Source organism: Nerophis lumbriciformis, linkage group LG04 (genome assembly GCF_033978685.3).
Source record: "Nerophis lumbriciformis linkage group LG04, RoL_Nlum_v2.1, whole genome shotgun sequence".
NCBI classification, from domain to species: Eukaryota; Metazoa; Chordata; class Actinopteri; order Syngnathiformes; family Syngnathidae; genus Nerophis; species Nerophis lumbriciformis.
In genome coordinates, this window is record NC_084551.2 from 19,516,265 (window position 1) to 19,534,310 (window position 18,046).

Sequence of the window (18,046 nt, forward strand, 5' to 3'; positions counted from 1 at the left end):
TAACGATATGAAAACTACATATCACGGGTATTGACAAAATGATCATAGATTATAGCGGTACTGTTGAGATATGCTCTAAAAGTACTTATACACCCACTGTAATGGTTTGACTTAGTTGGGGTTTTTTTTTTTTTACTAAAAAAGCTGTTTTAGTATTTTATCTGTTTTAATGGCTAAGCTTTTATTGTTTTGAATATTGATTTGTACTGTATAGGGATGTCCCGATCCAGGTTTTTGCAGTTCCGATCCGATACCGATATTGTTTTTGCACTTCCGATCCGATACCGATACTGACCGATACCGATACTGACCGATACTGGCCTATCCGAGCATGTATTAAAGTTTAAAGTTATTTAGCCTACTTAGTTGTCAGAATCATGTTGAAAAGGGTTTTAGTACTCTTGATAACAACTAGCCAGCTGAATTAGGGGAGTTTGAATAATACACAATGGTTGGTAACAAGAAACTGACCTGTTTATTCAAGGATAAACACAAAATAGACAAAATTATACATGACAAACGGAAATGGCATCATTGAAACTAGGGATGGGCAATATGGCCTTTTTTAATATTGCGATATTTTAAGGCCATATTGCGATACACGATATACAGGTAAAAGCCAGTAAATTAGAATATTTTGAAAAACTTGATTTATTTCAGTAATTGCATTCAAAAGGTGTAACTTGTACATTATATTTATTCATTGCACACAGACTGATGCATTCAAATGTTTATTTCATTTAATTTTGATGATTTGAAGTGGCAACAAATGAAAATCCAAAATTCCGTGTGTCACAAAATTAGAATATTACTTAAGGCTAATACAAAAAAGGGATTTTTAGAAATGTTGGCCAACTGAAAAGTATGAAAATGAAAAATATGAGCATGTACAATACTCAATACTTGGTTGGAGCTCCTTTTGCCTCAATTACTGCGTTAATGCGGCGTGGCATGGAGTCGATGAGTTTCTGGCACTGCTCAGGAGTTATGAGAGCCCAGGTTGCTCTGATAGTGGCCTTCAACTCTTCTGCGTTTTTGGGTCTGGCATTCTGCATCTTCCTTTTCACAATACCCCACAGATTTTCTATGGGGCTAAGGTCAGGGGAGTTGGCGGGCCAATTTAGAACAGAAATACCATGGTCCGTAAACCAGGCACGGGTAGATTTTGCGCTGTGTGCAGGCGCCAAGTCCTGTTGGAACTTGAAATCTCCATCTCCATAGAGCAGGTCAGCAGCAGGAAGCATGAAGTGCTCTAAAACTTGCTGGTAGACGACTGCGTTGACCCTGGATCTCAGGAAACAGAGTGGACCGACACCAGCAGATGACATGGCACCCCAAACCATCACTGATGGTGGAAACTTTACACTAGACTTCAGGCAACGTGGATCCTGTGCCTCTCCTGTCTTCCTCCAGACTCTGGGACCTCGATTTCCAAAGGAAATGCAAAATTTGCATGGTTTGGTGATGGTTTGGGGTGCCATGTCATCTGCTGGTGTCGGTCCACTCTGTTTCCTGAGATCCAGGGTCAACGCAGCCGTCTACCAGCAAGTTTTAGAGCACTTCATGCTTCCTGCTGCTGACCTGCTCTATGGAGATGGAGATTTCAAGTTCCAACAGGACTTGGCGCCTGCACACAGCGCAAAATCTACCCGTGCCTGGTTTACGGACCATGGTATTTCTGTTCTAAATTGGCCCGCCAACTCCCCTGACCTTAGCCCCATAGAAAATCTGTGGGGTATTGTGAAAAGGAAGATGCAGAATGCCAGACCCAAAAACGCAGAAGAGTTGAAGGCCACTATCAGAGCAACCTGGGCTCTCATAACACCTGAGCAGTGCCAGAAACTCATCGACTCCATGCCACGCCGCATTAACGCAGTAATTGAGGCAAAAGGAGCTCCAACCAAGTATTGAGTATTGTACATGCTCATATTTTTCATTTTCATACTTTTCAGTTGGCCAACATTTCTAAAAATCCCTTTTTTGTATTAGCCTTAAGTAATATTCTAATTTTGTGACACACGGAATTTTGGATTTTCATTTGTTGCCACTTCAAATCATCAAAATTAAATGAAATAAACATTTGAATGCATCAGTCTGTGTGCAATGAATAAATATAATGTACAAGTTACACCTTTTGAATGCAATTACTGAAATAAATCAAGTTTTTCAAAATATTCTAATTTACTGGCTTTTACCTGTATATCTCGATATTTTGCCTTAGCCTTGAATGAACACTTGATGCATATAATCACAGCAGTATGATGATTCTATGTGTTTTGATTGATTTATTGAGACTTTTATTAGTAGGTTGCACAGTGAAGTACATATTCCGTACAATTGACCACTAAATGGTAACACCCGAATAAGTTTTTCAACTTGTTTAAGTCGGGGTCCACTTAAATTGATTCATGATACAGCTATATATACTATCAGATATATACTATCATCATAATACAGTCATCACACAAGATAATCACATTGAATTATTTACATTATTTATAATCCGGGGTGTGGAGGGGGGCGCCTGATGTAAGTGTCAAAAAGACAGCCAAAAGAGTTTGATATGAGAATAAATCTAAAGTTAAAATATAGGGTAGAAATGCACCCATTTGCAGGAAATGTAGTCTTGATTTTCAAAATGTTCTTTCAATGCTTGCATGTCTACATTAAAACATTCTTCTTCATACTGCATTAATATATGCTACTTTTAAACTTTCATGCAGAGAAGGAAATCACAACTAAAAAAATCACTATTTTTTTCATACGGTGTTGATCTGGAAATGTTTGCCTCGGCATTTTGATGGTGTGGACGTGTGGCACCGAGTGGAGATAAGCGTCTCGACAGACGTTACAATATTTGAACAATGATGACGAAAACTGTTTTCTCTGTTGTGTCCGTGTGTCGAAAATTGTTATGCGCTTATTTTTTTATTTGATTTTGTGCGTGGCATAGATTTGCCGTGCACAGAGGACGTTTGAGCAGGCGCGCACCTTAGCGGCTGCGCTAGCATCACAGCTAACGTTAGCCATGCTGCTACCTCTCTGCTGGGAGAGGACGTATACGTGTGTGACGTGTATAAGAAGTTGCGCTTGCTGTCTGTGAGAAGGAGACAGAAGAAGGAGTGGGAAGAGCCTGTAGTGCAATGCCAGCAGCTAAAAGCAACTGCGTGAGAATCCATAGCCCTGTGGATGTGTTGAAGGTGTGCTGGAAAATGCGGAACGAAAATAGGGAGCAGCAGAAAAGTGGAATGTATTATTTAAATCTGTGCGTTGGAAAACACGGACCGGAGTTTTTTTTAAACTAGATCTGGATCGGCATTTTCCCATGCCTTGCCGATACGCATTTTTTGGCAAATATTGGCGGCCGATCCGATCCAAATATCGGATCGGGACATCCCTATTACGGTAGCACATTAAGATTTGTTTAAATAAAAAGTGCCTAACAAATAAAATATATTATTATCATTTAATATTGCTAGCAGGTGTTGTGATGTCCTAATATGTTCAGCGGTCCTTGAACGCACCGTGAAAACACATCCTTCTCATATTTCTCCAAGTATAGAACCATCATTCAGTTCTAAGAGAGTACAGCTTATAGGTTTAATGTGCAACATTTAATAGCTTAGTTGCTCAGACAATAATGCATTTATGTAAGTTTTGATTGGGGTATGTCGTTTCTAAATGGGGAAAGACGTTAATGTCACCTTTTTTCATGTTAGCATTTAAGATAGCGAACTGGCGGCAGTCAGTTTGTGAGTTTATCAAAGTGTACTGGTAGTTAATATTTACAATTCTCCTGATAATTTTTATTTAAAACAGTAATACTAACTGCTGTGAGTTTTACCACTGTTATCATTATTCATTTTTATCGTTACATCCCTACATGTAAGCAAAAGTAAGCAGCTATTAACAGGAAATAAACAAGCAGATTAATTAGAGTCCAGAGAGAGGATAATATAACTGCAACAGTTGGTGTGTCAGCATTGTCACAGCCAGTAAGAGGGTGGCAGGTCAATCCATAAATTAGTGGTGCCGATAACAAGGGTAGTTATCAGTATATTGTTGCGCTTATAGCGTAAAAGCAAGACAACTTGAAGTATCGTTTGACACACAAAAACGTGTGCGTCGTTTATTCTTCAAAGACGAGAATGAATGACCGCTTACATCACATGACTCAAAAATGGCGGTAACGACAAACCCCAACCTTTGGGAAACTCTCCTGACGGTCCCTTAAAGGGGCCGCTCCGAATTACTCGCTTTTAACTGCACACACAAATGTCAAACAAGAACAACTTTGTCATGTGCACAATCGAACAGTGGCAGCAAACAGGTGTGGCGAATTATGTCCTTAAAAGAAACCGCTACAATATGATCAATGCTAGAATGACTGGATCGAACTTAATTTTTTCACAAAGTAAATTTTTTGAGTTGTTTTTGTACATGTACAAACTCCGCGAATAATTCCCTGGACACAGAAGGACTTTGAGGGCAAAAACCAAATTATTTAAATGAGTATTGATAGGAGTTTTAGCTATTGTCTACTATTGACTTTGTTTTGCTTAAACAATTGTGTACATACAAGAGAATATGCAACTAGTTAACATATTGTGTTGACATTGTTTTTATTGTCAATGTGATCGGTATCAACTGGACTAAGTCATGGATAATATCAGCCAGAGGTGGGACCAAGTCATTGTTTTGCAAGTCACAAGTAAGTCTCAAGTCTTTGCCCTCAAGTCCGAGTCAAGTCCCGAGTCAAGACAGGCAAGCCCCGAGTCAAGTCCAAAGTCAAGACTGGAAAGTCTCAAGTCAAGACCTAAGTCCTGCATTTTGAGTTCCGAGTCCTTTCAAGTCCTTTTAACCACAGACTAATATATTAACACAGATTGTGTATGCTTTTCAAACGCTGTATTTATTTATTAAAACAAGTGCATTTTAAATTGCAGGAAAGAAAATTGTGCTGACATTGCACTTTATAATAGCACTATTAACCAGTCATTTTAAACATTAACTCATTCCTTTACAGAACAAACACATTGAAAAATAAAGTGCAAATGTACTTATTTGTACAAAAGTGTTAACATTGAAAAAACATGACATATACGTGAACATAACAAAAAAGTTGTACTTTTTATATGTCAGGGCCCTATGCTGCATTGCATTTGCAAAAGACCAAATTAGCCAAGAGTCTGTCAGTCATTTGTGCACGATGGGGGCGTAGTATGATGCCACCATGGCTGAAAACTCGCTCCACTGGAGCACTGGAGGCAGGCACTGCCAAGACTCTCATGGCCACTCGGAACAGTGAAGGAAGAGTCTTCATGTTCAATGCCCAGAACAAAAGGGGGGAGAGAGTTGTTTTGGGTTGGTGCACTACTTGTAAGTGTATCTTGTGTTTTTTATGTTGATTTAATTAAAAAAAGAAAAAAAGAAAACATTTCTTGTGCGGCCCGATACCAAACGATCCACGGACCAGTACCGGGCCGCGGCCCGGTGGTTGGGGACCACTGAGGTAAACAACCAACAGTATGTCAGAAAGCTAGCTAAAACGGTACACATATTCATAATATAGTATACATTTTAACTGACCTTTATTTGACTATTTTTGTCTTTTTTTAGGTGGCTAAAATACGCGGTGCTGCTGACCGCCGTCTAACGTTACGTGTGATATATTAACGTAACCCTGCTTAAAAAAAATCACTGAACAAAAAGTATGAATAAGGTAGTGAACTGCAACAGATTCCCGTGTTTGCAATAACGTTATAACGTTAGCAGTGAGTTTACAGCCTCACTGATTTAACTACACAGCAAATAAAAGTCACGTTACTTAGCCAATAAACGTTATCTTACATTCAAAACTTACCGTTCTTTGTGCAACTTCAAATGCCGGACGAAGTTGGAAGTTGTTGCCTCTCCATCAGTAATTTTCGAACCGCATGTGTTGCACACTGCAAACCGTTTTGTGTTGACCACCTCGTAATTTTTATACCCAAACAAAATTATTTTAGGTATCATTTTTTGTTCACTGGCGTGTGGTTTGGACATGTCTTCTTCCTTGGTTGTCCTGCAATTTGATTGGATGAATGCTGTGTGATGAAAACAAAGTAGATCTAATTTGATTGGCTGTTGTACTGAGACCACACCAGCTGACACACGCAACGCTGATAGACAAGTACACAATGAAAAATACGGGGCGCTCCCGAATAACTTTTTCATCTTTGGGTTTTGGGGAAAGTAGCAAGTCATGTCAAGTCATGTCAATTCAAAAGGCTCAAGTCCAAGTGAAGTCACAAGTCATTGATGTTAAAGTCTAAGTCGAGTTGCAAGTCTTTTTACATTTTGTCAAGTCGAGTCTAAAGTCATCAAATTCATGACTCGAGTCTGACTCGAGTCCAAGTCATGTGACTCGAGTCCACACCTCTGATATCAGCAGCATAAAACCCTAATCGGGAACATCCTTACATTTTGCATACCTTGTATTGGTACTGCAGCTACAGTATTTTATCAGTTACACTTATGTTTTTTATCTGAGGTGGTGCCTATATCGAACATGCTTTGAGAATGCATCATAATCATACACATTTCACACTGTACACACATAAACACACTTTGGATTTGTTGAATGTTTGCAGTTACAGTAGTTAGTTTCTTTTAATACCCCACCTGAGAATCTCTTTTTCTGAAGGTTCTCTACTTCTGCTTCAATGCCAGTGTTGTATTAAGCAGTTAATGAGGTTTTCATGGACAGAGCTAACTTTCTTATAACTGGTCGCATGTTGCTGTTTAGACTGAAACAATAGCTGCTGTAGTATCAGCCAAATAGTACCTAAACTGTTCTATAATCCATTCTACACAATTGGCCAGAAATGAATCAAATAAATATGTAATGCCCAACCATATACTTTTCCAGGACAAGTAGAAAACTATACTGCTTAGATGTAATTTTAGTAATGGTTAGTGTAGTGGGTTCTGTCTGTAGTGACTGGAGTAAGTCTTGGTAAATAATTTAGGGAGGAAAAGTGTGGACCCTGATAAATGCTTTTGTTTGTACCTTACCAAACTTCACTGAAATATCATATTTACAGATATAGAAATATCGCTATACTTCTTTCAAGTGTATTGGTCTCTGTTAGCTGTCAACAAAAACATGTTCTAATGGGTGTGGGTACCAAAGTTAACAGAGGATTCAAAGCTATAATTCGGTAATGCAAATACAAGTTAATATATTTTATATTTTTTCTGCTTGTCCAGGTGGTGTCCTGTCATGCATTTCCTCAAGGTCAGCTTGCTTTGGCGCTGACGCTGTCAGCGAGACAAGCCCGGAACTTCACCCTCCGTTGCCCTCGCTCAACCCACTCATCCTGCCCCTGGGAGCAGCTCTTCTCTTCCAAAAGTCTGACCTGTCCCGGTACAAGCCAATCCTTCTAGCTATTCATCTCACTCTGTGGCAGTGATCCTGCCATAGTCTCCGTTACTGAATACCTGGCCAAGAAAAAGTGAAGGCGGCCTTCATTATTCATCATCATCATGTCTAGTCGGCGTAAGGCTTCCACTCCCTGTATGATCCGCCCACTGGAGACCATGGTTGAGCTGGACGATGAGGAGGAGGAGGTACCCTTTTCATATGTCTAATACAAGGATATTCAACTTAATTGTTTTAGCGGACACATTTTCAGAAAGCTAAGGACAGGGGGGCTGAATTTTTGACTTCTTTATTAGTCTTATTATTTATATTCAAGGAACCAGCGTCCTCTACAGTAGACATTTGAATTTGGTCTATTTTATTATGAATTACAGGAACTTCTGCAATAAAGCTAGTCAAAGATCATCTCTGTGACAGCACTGTAGTGTGTTTAAAAATGTGCTGCAAAAATGTGAGTCTCTACTTTTTTTAACTGAACTTGCGGGCCACCAGTTGAACAGTCAAAATGATGAAAAAGAGGAGACCTAAAATAGAACCTTGAGGAACACTTCTAATATTACCTTATGAATTTGATCAAATGACTACTGACTGCATCTGAAGTAAACAAGCTACAGCAACACATTAATTACATAAATCACATTATCAAAAATAACTGACATAGAGAAAATGACCTAAGGGTGGCACACCTAGGGAATGCTTCAGTTATGTAAATCACAAGTTTGGACCCCAGTGTTTATTAAAGGTGGAAGTCTTTGGGCACCTCACGATTCAATTACGATTCACGAGCTACGATTTGATTAAAATTCGATTATTGATGCATCTTTGATTAATGTATATTGATGTTTTACATTTCTTTTCGTTTAACTAAATAAGCGTTTATCACTTGCAACTTTTAAAAACACTGCATTAGTAAGAAACCGTTAAATTTATTAAATTAATAGAAATGTGTGTAAAACTGGAACATAAGTGCCCTATAATAAAGCAGCTGGTCGATCTCTCCCAAATTTTAGAACTGTCTGCATTACTTTATTTACAATAAACACATTGATTATCCATTATTGACGTTTACTAATCGATTTTATAATCGTCCATGTTGGTGTTGCAATGCATCTAGAAATGTATTAATTCCCCCACCTCTAGTGTTTATACTTGCTAGCAAGCTAAAAATGTCAATGCAAGGATCTGCCAATGTGTTTAAAGGGGTCAAAGTTTGTCTCTACAACATGATAACTCTAGTGTTTTTAAGAATTTGTTGCAAAAATGTTTGCACCCAGAGTTTAAACCTGAACTCTGGAGACGGTATGGTGTCATTTCCGAGTTGGATCAGCTGAATAGCCCTGGTCCAGGATTTACGGTTGTCCTCCGCCACATTGCGCTTAGAAGTTTGCTGCTTTATTCTTTTGCGGTTTAGTTTTTTTTTCAAGCATGCTCTATGTATTCTTGGCCTAAATGAAGTATTTTAGGCAGGAAAATGGCACAATAGACTAAATATATCAATGCTACCGTAGTATTGGCCACTAAAGGGAGACCAAACAAATCAGAGCGTGCTTTTCAGTGTTGTGGGCACTGATTGGCTCAGCATTACTGTATTGGACTAAAGAGATAAAAAGTGTGTGAAGGTGACTAAGTGGATGTTATTTCATGTCTAGAGGGTTGTCATAATGCAGTGCTTCTCAATTATTATCAGTTGCACCCACCTGAGGGAGAAGAAAATATTTCACTTAATCGTAAAACAGAACAATTTATGAAACCGTTTTTTGTTTTTTTTTTATAACAGGTTACGATAGGATGGACTTTATCTATCCCACAATGGGAAATGATGTGGTTGCAGTGCAGATTCAAAAAGTTTGCAAGTGCAACATTTAGTTATTTCTTTGTTTCTTTTACTATCACAATTATAAGCAATTTAAGTTTAAATAAATATACTTACAAGTCCTACATTCATTCATAGATTAAATATGTTTAATTAATAGTATCATGCCATGTCATCTTCAATCTGAAAGCTGTTGTTTCCCTCTACCAGACAACAGAGAACCATGCTGATGAGGACGCTATGGAGACAGATCCATCTGATGACCTCGACCTAATGGGTAGGACTTCTGACTTTCCAACAGCTCCAGACATTGCAGTGACAGAGTCTCCAGACTGTTCCAAGCCTTCGCGTAAGCAGCAGCGGGGCTACGAGTGCAAATACTGCACGTTCTCCACTCAGAACCTCAACACATTCAAAGAACATGTGGACGCCAACCACCCCAACGTCATCCTTAACCCACTGTACCTTTGTGCTGTCTGCAACTTCAACACAAAAAAGTTTGACTCCCTGACCGAACACAACGAGAGGAATCACCCCGGCGAGAGCAACTTCAAGTTCAAGCGCGTCAAAATGAACAATCAGACAATCTTGGAGCAAACAATAGAGGGCTGCAAAAACAATGCAGTCATTTACAATAGCTCCAGTGTCAGCAAAGCAGAAGGACAGAGCACTTTGCCCATCAGCAAAGCCACCACATTCAAGATGGGAAAACAAAAAGTTGTGTCTTCAGATAATAAACGGATTGATCCTCAGTTGTGTAAACTGAACCCTGACATGAGCAAGAAAGCCATCACAGCACTCAATGTAAATGGGACAGTAATCATCCCAGAGTCAACTCTCCTCAAAGCTGACTGCCTTTCTCACATCATGCCTTCCCTGCAGCGGCCTGTAAACTACACCCAGGTAGGTCAAGCGCTTTTACTTTTATTTAATAGTGAAAGGCAACAATACCAATAATCAGGGATGCACCAAAACCGAAAATGAGGAAACTACAGCGAAACACCGAAAGAAATGATGAAAATTATAGTTACGTTGCATTTATGGTTATAACTGTGTGCTAACCTCACTTAAGTTAAAGCATTGCAATTGCACATAATATTTGTCCTACAAATAATAAAATATAAAAAAAATTCCACTGGTATTACGGCAATATGAAATTAAAATAATATAATGTACAGGCCAAATACTGAATAGTGCCATAGAGTTGCCGTGCTCCAGGGTACTTTTCTTTTCTATGTAGTGCTGTTCACAAATGGTGATCGAAATGTTTGTAATTATGGTGATTAAACCCGACCTGGAGAACGTCTCCGCTGAAGATTCACCTATTGATATTTCCACATTTTTCAGATTGCTTGTATGTATCGTAATACTGCAGGCATGTAGCCTCCACTCCAGACAAGCATGTGCTTCCTGCTTACGTCATCACAACATCTGGTTTCAGCAGTGTTTCGGGGATAAAAGTCTTCTAATTGTCGGCCGAAAATGGTCTGAAGTTGCATTTTAAGCTATCGGACAAAGATTTTTGGTGCCGTTAAATTCAGCACATCACTACCCACAATTTTGACAATTCCACACGTACAGACCATTTTTTTCGCTTCATAAGATTACAATCAGAAACCCATAAAACATAATAGTTGCTTGATTGCAAAGTATTTGTGTGACTCTCCACAATGCTACATTTTGTTTATGTCACACAGATACTAAATCTTATAGTGTGCACGACAACATCGTAAATGTAACCTATGATGATTTTAATCTACATTTTTAAAACACTTCCGTGCGGTCTACATGAGAAGTTCTACATCTTTTTTTTACCTCTACAGAGGGGTCCAGGGCCTACTCAAATATTAACTCTGAATTAGTAATCTTACTCTTGATTTGAATCATCTTCAATAATTATATCTAACATGCTGACAGTTTACAACCTTGTCAAATTACATGAAATCATCTGTGAATCACAAATATTATTTATTTAACTTGTCAAATTACATGAAATCATCTGTGAATCACAAATATTATTTATTTAACACATGAACCTTAGGTTCAGGTCAGGCTGATTAGAAAAATAAGTACCGGTACTAACCAAATAAACAGCATAAGAAGGGAGTCAGAGACTCATCTGATACATTAATAACAAAAAACAAATTGACATACAGTTGTTTTGTGCTAAAATAAATAGGTTAGTAATGAATATGTTCCTTAACTAAACAGTAAATAAAATTAAAGTGTAAAACAGCTTTTAGTCATAATTTTTGCTTAGAATAAACTTCTCTATGACTTTAGCTGCAGACTTCTTCTGTTTAAGATTATCATTACTGCCACAAGTGGTGGAAAAGTGTATTACAACAGAGTACCGCTGCAGCCCATCTGGACCACAGCTGAGAAATACATCATTTGTGGGGGCGTTTGCGGCCCAACAATAGGCCCCGGCCCGATGTATTGTTTATTTTTTTGTGTCAATTTTTCTTCGCAGTCACTTTTATGTGCCGTTTATTGGGTCTGTTTGCAAGACGTTCGATTGTGGAGGTGTTCATAGATTGTAAATGAAAGCAGACACGGTCCGGTCCAGAACGGTCGAAAAAATGAACTATTATGTACTCACACTATTATGTACACCTGCACCTGCACCTGTACACCTATTTTGTCACATTTTCCAATCGATTCAGAAAGTGCAATAAAAAAAGATTTTTAGCAGCATTTAAGTCCCTGCATATATAAATGTGTATAGATATATGTTTTTATATACAAATAATACTTGTTTACCTATTCCTATTTTTGTGTTTTCTCATGGCTCCTCTCCCTCTAGCTGAAAGTTTAACTTAATGTCTAAATAAGTGCTTCCACCTTGCGGAGACGTCATGACGTAGCCAATAAAACTCAGCGAACAAAGGCATCCAATAGTGCGTGCAATTTCACAACAAAACGCATGATTTGATGCTTTGTTTAACATGAGTATCCGACATTGTAGCATCAATAAGTCTAAAAAGGCAAAATTAATCATAGGTCCCCTATATGTTGGTGGATAATACCTCATACCAAAATGGAATGGTACACTAAAGAAATGGCTATAGCCTGTATTTATCTTAATTTGTACTATTTAACTACGGTATGTCAGTTTTGTGAAAAATATCATAGGCCAAAACTTCTTCCTAAATCGAGGTGTCACTGTCCCTGGATTTCAAGTTAGGATTTAACAAAAATGAGCATGTCAGACTGTTGTCGGTAGATCTTAACGATGTTGTCTAAATGTTACTGCAGGTGCCGAAGATCGCCATTCCCCTCAACACAACCAAATACAATCCTTCTCTGGACGACAACTTGACTCTCATCTCTTCCTTCAACAAGTTCCCATACCCAACACAGGCTGAGCTTTCCTGGCTCACTGCTGTTTCCAAACATCCAGAGGAGCAAATTAAAGTCTGGTTTACCACACAGAGGCTCAAACAAGGCATTAGCTGGTCACCAGAGGAGGTACACATTGTCAAATTATTATGAATTAATCTTCCATTTCCTTTTTTTTTTTTTTTAATTAAAACCGTCAGATTCCACGCAACATAATTGTTATGCTCGGTACTATATTCAGCTTTGGGAAATCATCCTCTCACTGGGTGTAAATATGCAAACATTATTAGTGTATTAATCAAAGAGCATTCACACAAGAAGATAGGATAATTTTTATTGTTTTATGTTTTAAAATTTCTCCCATGCCAGGTCGAGGAAGCCAGAAAGAAGATGTTCAATGGTACAATCTCGTCTGTGCCTCAGACCTTCACAGTTGTAACCCCCCAGCTCACCACTCAGTCATCCATCAACCTGCCGCCAGTAACGACTACAGCCTCCAAATCAGTGCAGCCTTCAGCCCAGGTCCTCCAGTCCGTTCCCTGTCAGCTTCTGGGACAGACCAGCCTCGTGCTGACTCCCGTAGCCAATGGCTCCACTGTCACATGTGCGCCGTTGGCACTCACTCTGGCTAACCAGGTGCAAAAAAAAAACATTTTTAAATAATTCTGACCATGTATCAATTGCACGACTTGTATCAATATTCATCTTCACTCTTTTCCACAGGTGGCTCAGTCTCTCAAACGACCTTTGACCTCTCCCTCAACTGCCACAGATAGTAAACGGCCCTCCATCATTCAAACAATTTCTGCACCTATCGCCACATCGAAGTTGGCGTCGCCCAAAGTGTTAAATTTCACCGCCGACCCCAACAAAACTGCAGAGCAGCTCTCTGTGTTGCGCTCGAGCTACTCACAGTGTCCTTTCCCCGAGGAAGAAGAGGTAAGAATAGTGCTAGTGAAATGACAAACACCCGTTAATGATACAAATAAGGACCACAGTTCTCACATTATGCAATGTTGCATCTTGTCATGTGACAGATCTACAGACTGATCGAGACCACTGGGCTGTCCAGAGGAGAGATTAAGAAGTGGTTCAGTGAACAAAGGCTCCTTAATCTTAAAGGTAATGGTGCCTGATGGTATCTGGATGTTTTCAACAAGCTACGTTTATACCAGCAGTGCGCAGCAGTTCTGCCTCAAACTATCCGCTTCATATTAATTTTGCTACACTGGCTTGGGATACAGAGAATAGTGTCTTTGTTGTTGCCATGGCAACCCCAGAGCAGCTACTTTTGGCATTCTGTTAATATTGGTGGGCTAGCATCAACACGCCAGTGACAGCAAAACGCTTTATTTAATGGAAGGTGTTTGGACAGTCTCAACAATATGAGTCCCATTAAAACATTGCTGTGTTTTTATAGTCACAAAGACACATGGGGAATGACAATGATGGGTTTGTTTTGACAAACAAATATGTGTTGCCAATTACAAACACATTTTGAACACATTGCAAAAGTTGCTTATACTTAACACATTCAGATTATTCTCCGTTATGAGCAGAATAGCTAATATGACCTGTGCACATTCAGGTAATGGTTTGCAAATTCAATGAATGTCACAAATGTTTCTTAACATAGTATATTAAAATTAACAACATCTTTAAATTATTTTTGTGAATATATGTTTTTGTTTAGAATTTAAATAGTAGCCATGTTTTCAAACACAATGCTGTTGGACTTTACCCAGGGTATTTTGTCAAACAGTCAATGGAAGATTCATGTTACAGCGTTGGTCTCAATCCTGCAAAAGCATTTGTCAGTCAACTAATATCACGAGCGGTAGCACGGTGGGACAGGGGTTAGTGCATGTGCCTCACAATACGAAGGTCCTGAGTTTAATCCCGGGCTCGGGATCTTTCTGTGTGGAGTTTGCATGTTCTCCCCATGACTGCGTGGGTTCCCTCCGGGTACTCCGGCTTCCTCCCACCTCCAAAGACATGCACCTGGGGAAAGGTTCATTGGCAACACTAAATTGGCCCTAGTGTGTGAACAGGAGTGTGAATGTTGTCTGTCTATCTGTGTTGGCCCTGCGATGAGGTGGCGACTTGTCCAGGGTGTACCCCACCTTCCACCCGAATGCAGCTGAGATAGGCTCCAGCACCCCCTGGACCTCGAAAGGGACAAGCGGTAGAAAATGGATGGATGGATGGATGGATGGATAATATCACGAGCGATAACTCTTTCGAATCAGCTTCTGCAAAAGTGAGCCCCGATGAAAAATTCTTCACTCCCTTAAAAACAAAAGGGCAGACAAGTCCAATGAGTCCAAGTGTCAGAAAGTGTTGAGTTGTTACATCCATCGATGAGGGCACTTTTGGCTTGAGGATTTGTAGCTAATTATAAATATTAAATCTGAGGCCAGTTCCTCATTTTTAAGACTTTATCCTTTGTACCCATCCATCCACCCATTTTCTACCGCTTGTCCCTTTCCATTCTATCTTTATCCATGGGAGGACAGCTTGAAATTTGGGTTACACTAAGTCATAATTTTTTTACGGCCTTGTACAGGTGATTAGAAGTACCAAGCTGGGACCAGCACCAAAACAAACATCAAAATCCCCAAAGCTGCATATGCGTGTGTATGTTCTTCAAGTCTTACGGTTTAACCCAGGTGTCGGCAACCCAAAATGTTGAAAGAGCCATATTGGACCAAAAATACAAAAAAACAATCTGTCCGGAGCCTTATATAAGTCTTATAATGAAGGAAACCCATGATGTAAGTGTCTATATTAGCTATAATAGTATATACCGAGGTGCCCATTGGGTGAATCACCCGGTCGATCATGGAGGGTGTGTCATTTGATCGCCAGCCAGGCATAAAAAAAATATACCTAAAAATTAGCGATCATCAATCGTCACACTTTTGTCACTTGATTGACAATCACGGCACCCAAGCATCTTGTGAGATGACGCTGGCTGCTGTGAGCTCAGTATTAAGGAATGAACAACCGGCAGAAAGAAACAGTTTTTATTTTAACAGACTCTCGCACTGTACCTGCTGTCAAAAGCCTGATGACCGACCGCACAGTTCCTGTCTTCACAATGAAAGCGCTACTCCATCCTGCCTCTAACTAACAAAAGCTAGCAAGCTACGGAGTTTGCCGTCAATGTATTTCTTGTCAAGGATACGAGTATGGAAGCTGGATAAATCTAAACAGAGTCTCTAAATACGAGTACAGTCGCCAATAACACTAAAAATAGATGCTAGATGTGTTGCCAATTGTTTTTATTACAGAAAGTGACTAAAAGGATTACAGAAATCTCTAAAAAAAAAAATATACAAAAAATAGAAATTCTCAACAAAGTACATTGTACAATAAGCAGACTAGAACAAAACAATATTATGTAAGAACAATATATATGTTAATACTATACATAATAACATATTTGTCTTAAATGTATATTCACATTTTTTTGTCTTTTTAAAGAATATATGCATCATAGCAACTCATGCGATGACGTCATATCGACCACGCCCCTACCGCCACAGGTATTTTGGCAATTTAGGGGTAAACCCTGACATTAACAAAATAAGAATGTCTTACAATACAATCCTGCTTTGTCAGAAATATTTTGTAATGTTATTCTGTCATATTTGCACCTAAAGAAATGCTAGTACATCAGTTTATGAATATGGGGGTGGAGTGGTGGGGGATGATGGTTGCCTGAAATATTGTGTAAATTATTTTATAACATGTTCTGGTCGAGTCCTCAATTACAGAATGATTAGCAGGCTGAATATTACATTTTATTAATTAATAGAGAAGGTTAAAACATTGTCATGCAGCAATTTGAAGACCATTAACTTGTACAACATGTAATGTACAGAATATCAGAAGCATTTATTCAGGTATAAATATCACACGTTACAGCTGAGTGCCACATCTAGTTTGGCCGCTTCTCCCGGAAGTTAACAAATGGCACAAAACAATATGTTCCCCTCTTGCGTACATAGTTTACATCAATATAACACATTTGCATCAACCTAAATTCACTGCACAGTTATTATTAAATAAATTAAATGTATTTATATGTATTATTTGCACTTTTTTATTTGAATATTAAATCAATGAATAATAAATATACGAGTTGCCTCTAACAGCAGTTACAAGATGTGTGTCCAAGTTAAAGGAAATGGCAGGCCGTCTTCTTCTAATAGGTTTATGACAATCTTTGGCAAGCTTGTTAACGTTTGCTGTGGTCTGGAACAATATTACATATAATGTGTCATGAGACATAAATTAAATACACAGAGGACATAGGTAAATTAAATGAGCTTAAATATATTTACAAACGAGGCATAATGATGCAATATGTATACACAGCTAGCCTAATCGCATGTTAGCATTAAATACCTTGCAGTTATGCACTGACCTGATTAGCACTCCCCACAAGTCAATAACATTAACATAGCTCACCTTTGTCCATACATGCACAGTATAAAACGTTTAATGGACCAAATGAGACAAAGAAGGAGTGGCATAAAACACGTCTTTCTGTGGCAGCGTCGGAGAAAGTTATACATGTAAACAAACTGCTGTGTCTCGATCCACACAAGGACTGCCGAAATTACGGTAGTAGGACAAAACGGCGCTCGCCAAATATTCTCATGAAGCATAAACACAAACATATTAAACAGTGGGCTTGCTAACTATTAGGAAGGTTTGTGTCATGTTTGTCCTCCTACAGAAACCACATAAAAACAGAAAAATATATATTTTTCCTCCATCTTTTTTACATTTTCATACATTTTTGAAAAAGCTACAGGGAGCCACTCGGCAAGCGCTAAAGAGCCGCATGCGGATCTCGAGCCGTGGGTTGCCGACCCCCGGTTCAACCAAATAATTTGAAGTCAAACGAAGTTCAAGACAAATGTGTGTATTAAGGTATATTTGCTATAATATTCCAACAATGCTTTCTTCTGTACAGACACCTATAAATGTTAAATTGTGAGTGACATAATACAATTTTCTTTTAATTTTTGAAATTGTTTTTCAATGTGTTTGAAGGTGTTCCCCCTCCCCCTGTACTTGTGAAAGCCGAAGTGACTTCAGTACCTAAAGACGGCCCTGTAAGGAAAGCAGTCCCGAGCCAGTTCCCTTTGTTAGAGCGGGTGAAGGGAAAGTCTTCGGAGCAGCTGAAGGCACTCGAGGAGAGTTTCCAGAGAAGCAGCAGTCAGACTGACACACAACTTGGTAAGACTCCACTGTCACACTCCTCACAAGAAAATGGTTATTGGAAAAAAAAAAAAGGCTGCAGACTTTTAAATTAAAGGAGAACACCAAAATGTTGGTGGTGGGTTTGAGTTGAAAAGATGTAACATAGATTGTTTTTAGTTAGACAAAAACGCTGAGTCCTTATATTATTTAAACAAACTACAGTATTCATGTAGACATATATGGTAATCAGT

General features: G+C 38.9%; 1 protein-coding gene across 1 annotated transcript in view; it reads left to right on the top strand.

The window, feature by feature from the left end:
• Window positions 1–18,046, top strand: part of LOC133597154 (zinc fingers and homeoboxes protein 2-like) — a 68,550-nt gene that overhangs the window by 33,336 nt on the left and 17,168 nt on the right. The window contains exons 2-8 of the mRNA XM_061950037.1: window positions 7,252–7,611; window positions 9,447–10,139; window positions 12,495–12,707; window positions 12,948–13,214; window positions 13,302–13,517; window positions 13,616–13,700; window positions 17,646–17,831. Of these exons, the coding sequence (XP_061806021.1) occupies window positions 7,528–7,611; window positions 9,447–10,139; window positions 12,495–12,707; window positions 12,948–13,214; window positions 13,302–13,517; window positions 13,616–13,700; window positions 17,646–17,831 (1,744 nt within the window). The 5' untranslated portion in view covers window positions 7,252–7,527. The remainder of the gene's footprint in view (window positions 1–7,251; window positions 7,612–9,446; window positions 10,140–12,494; window positions 12,708–12,947; window positions 13,215–13,301; window positions 13,518–13,615; window positions 13,701–17,645; window positions 17,832–18,046) is intronic.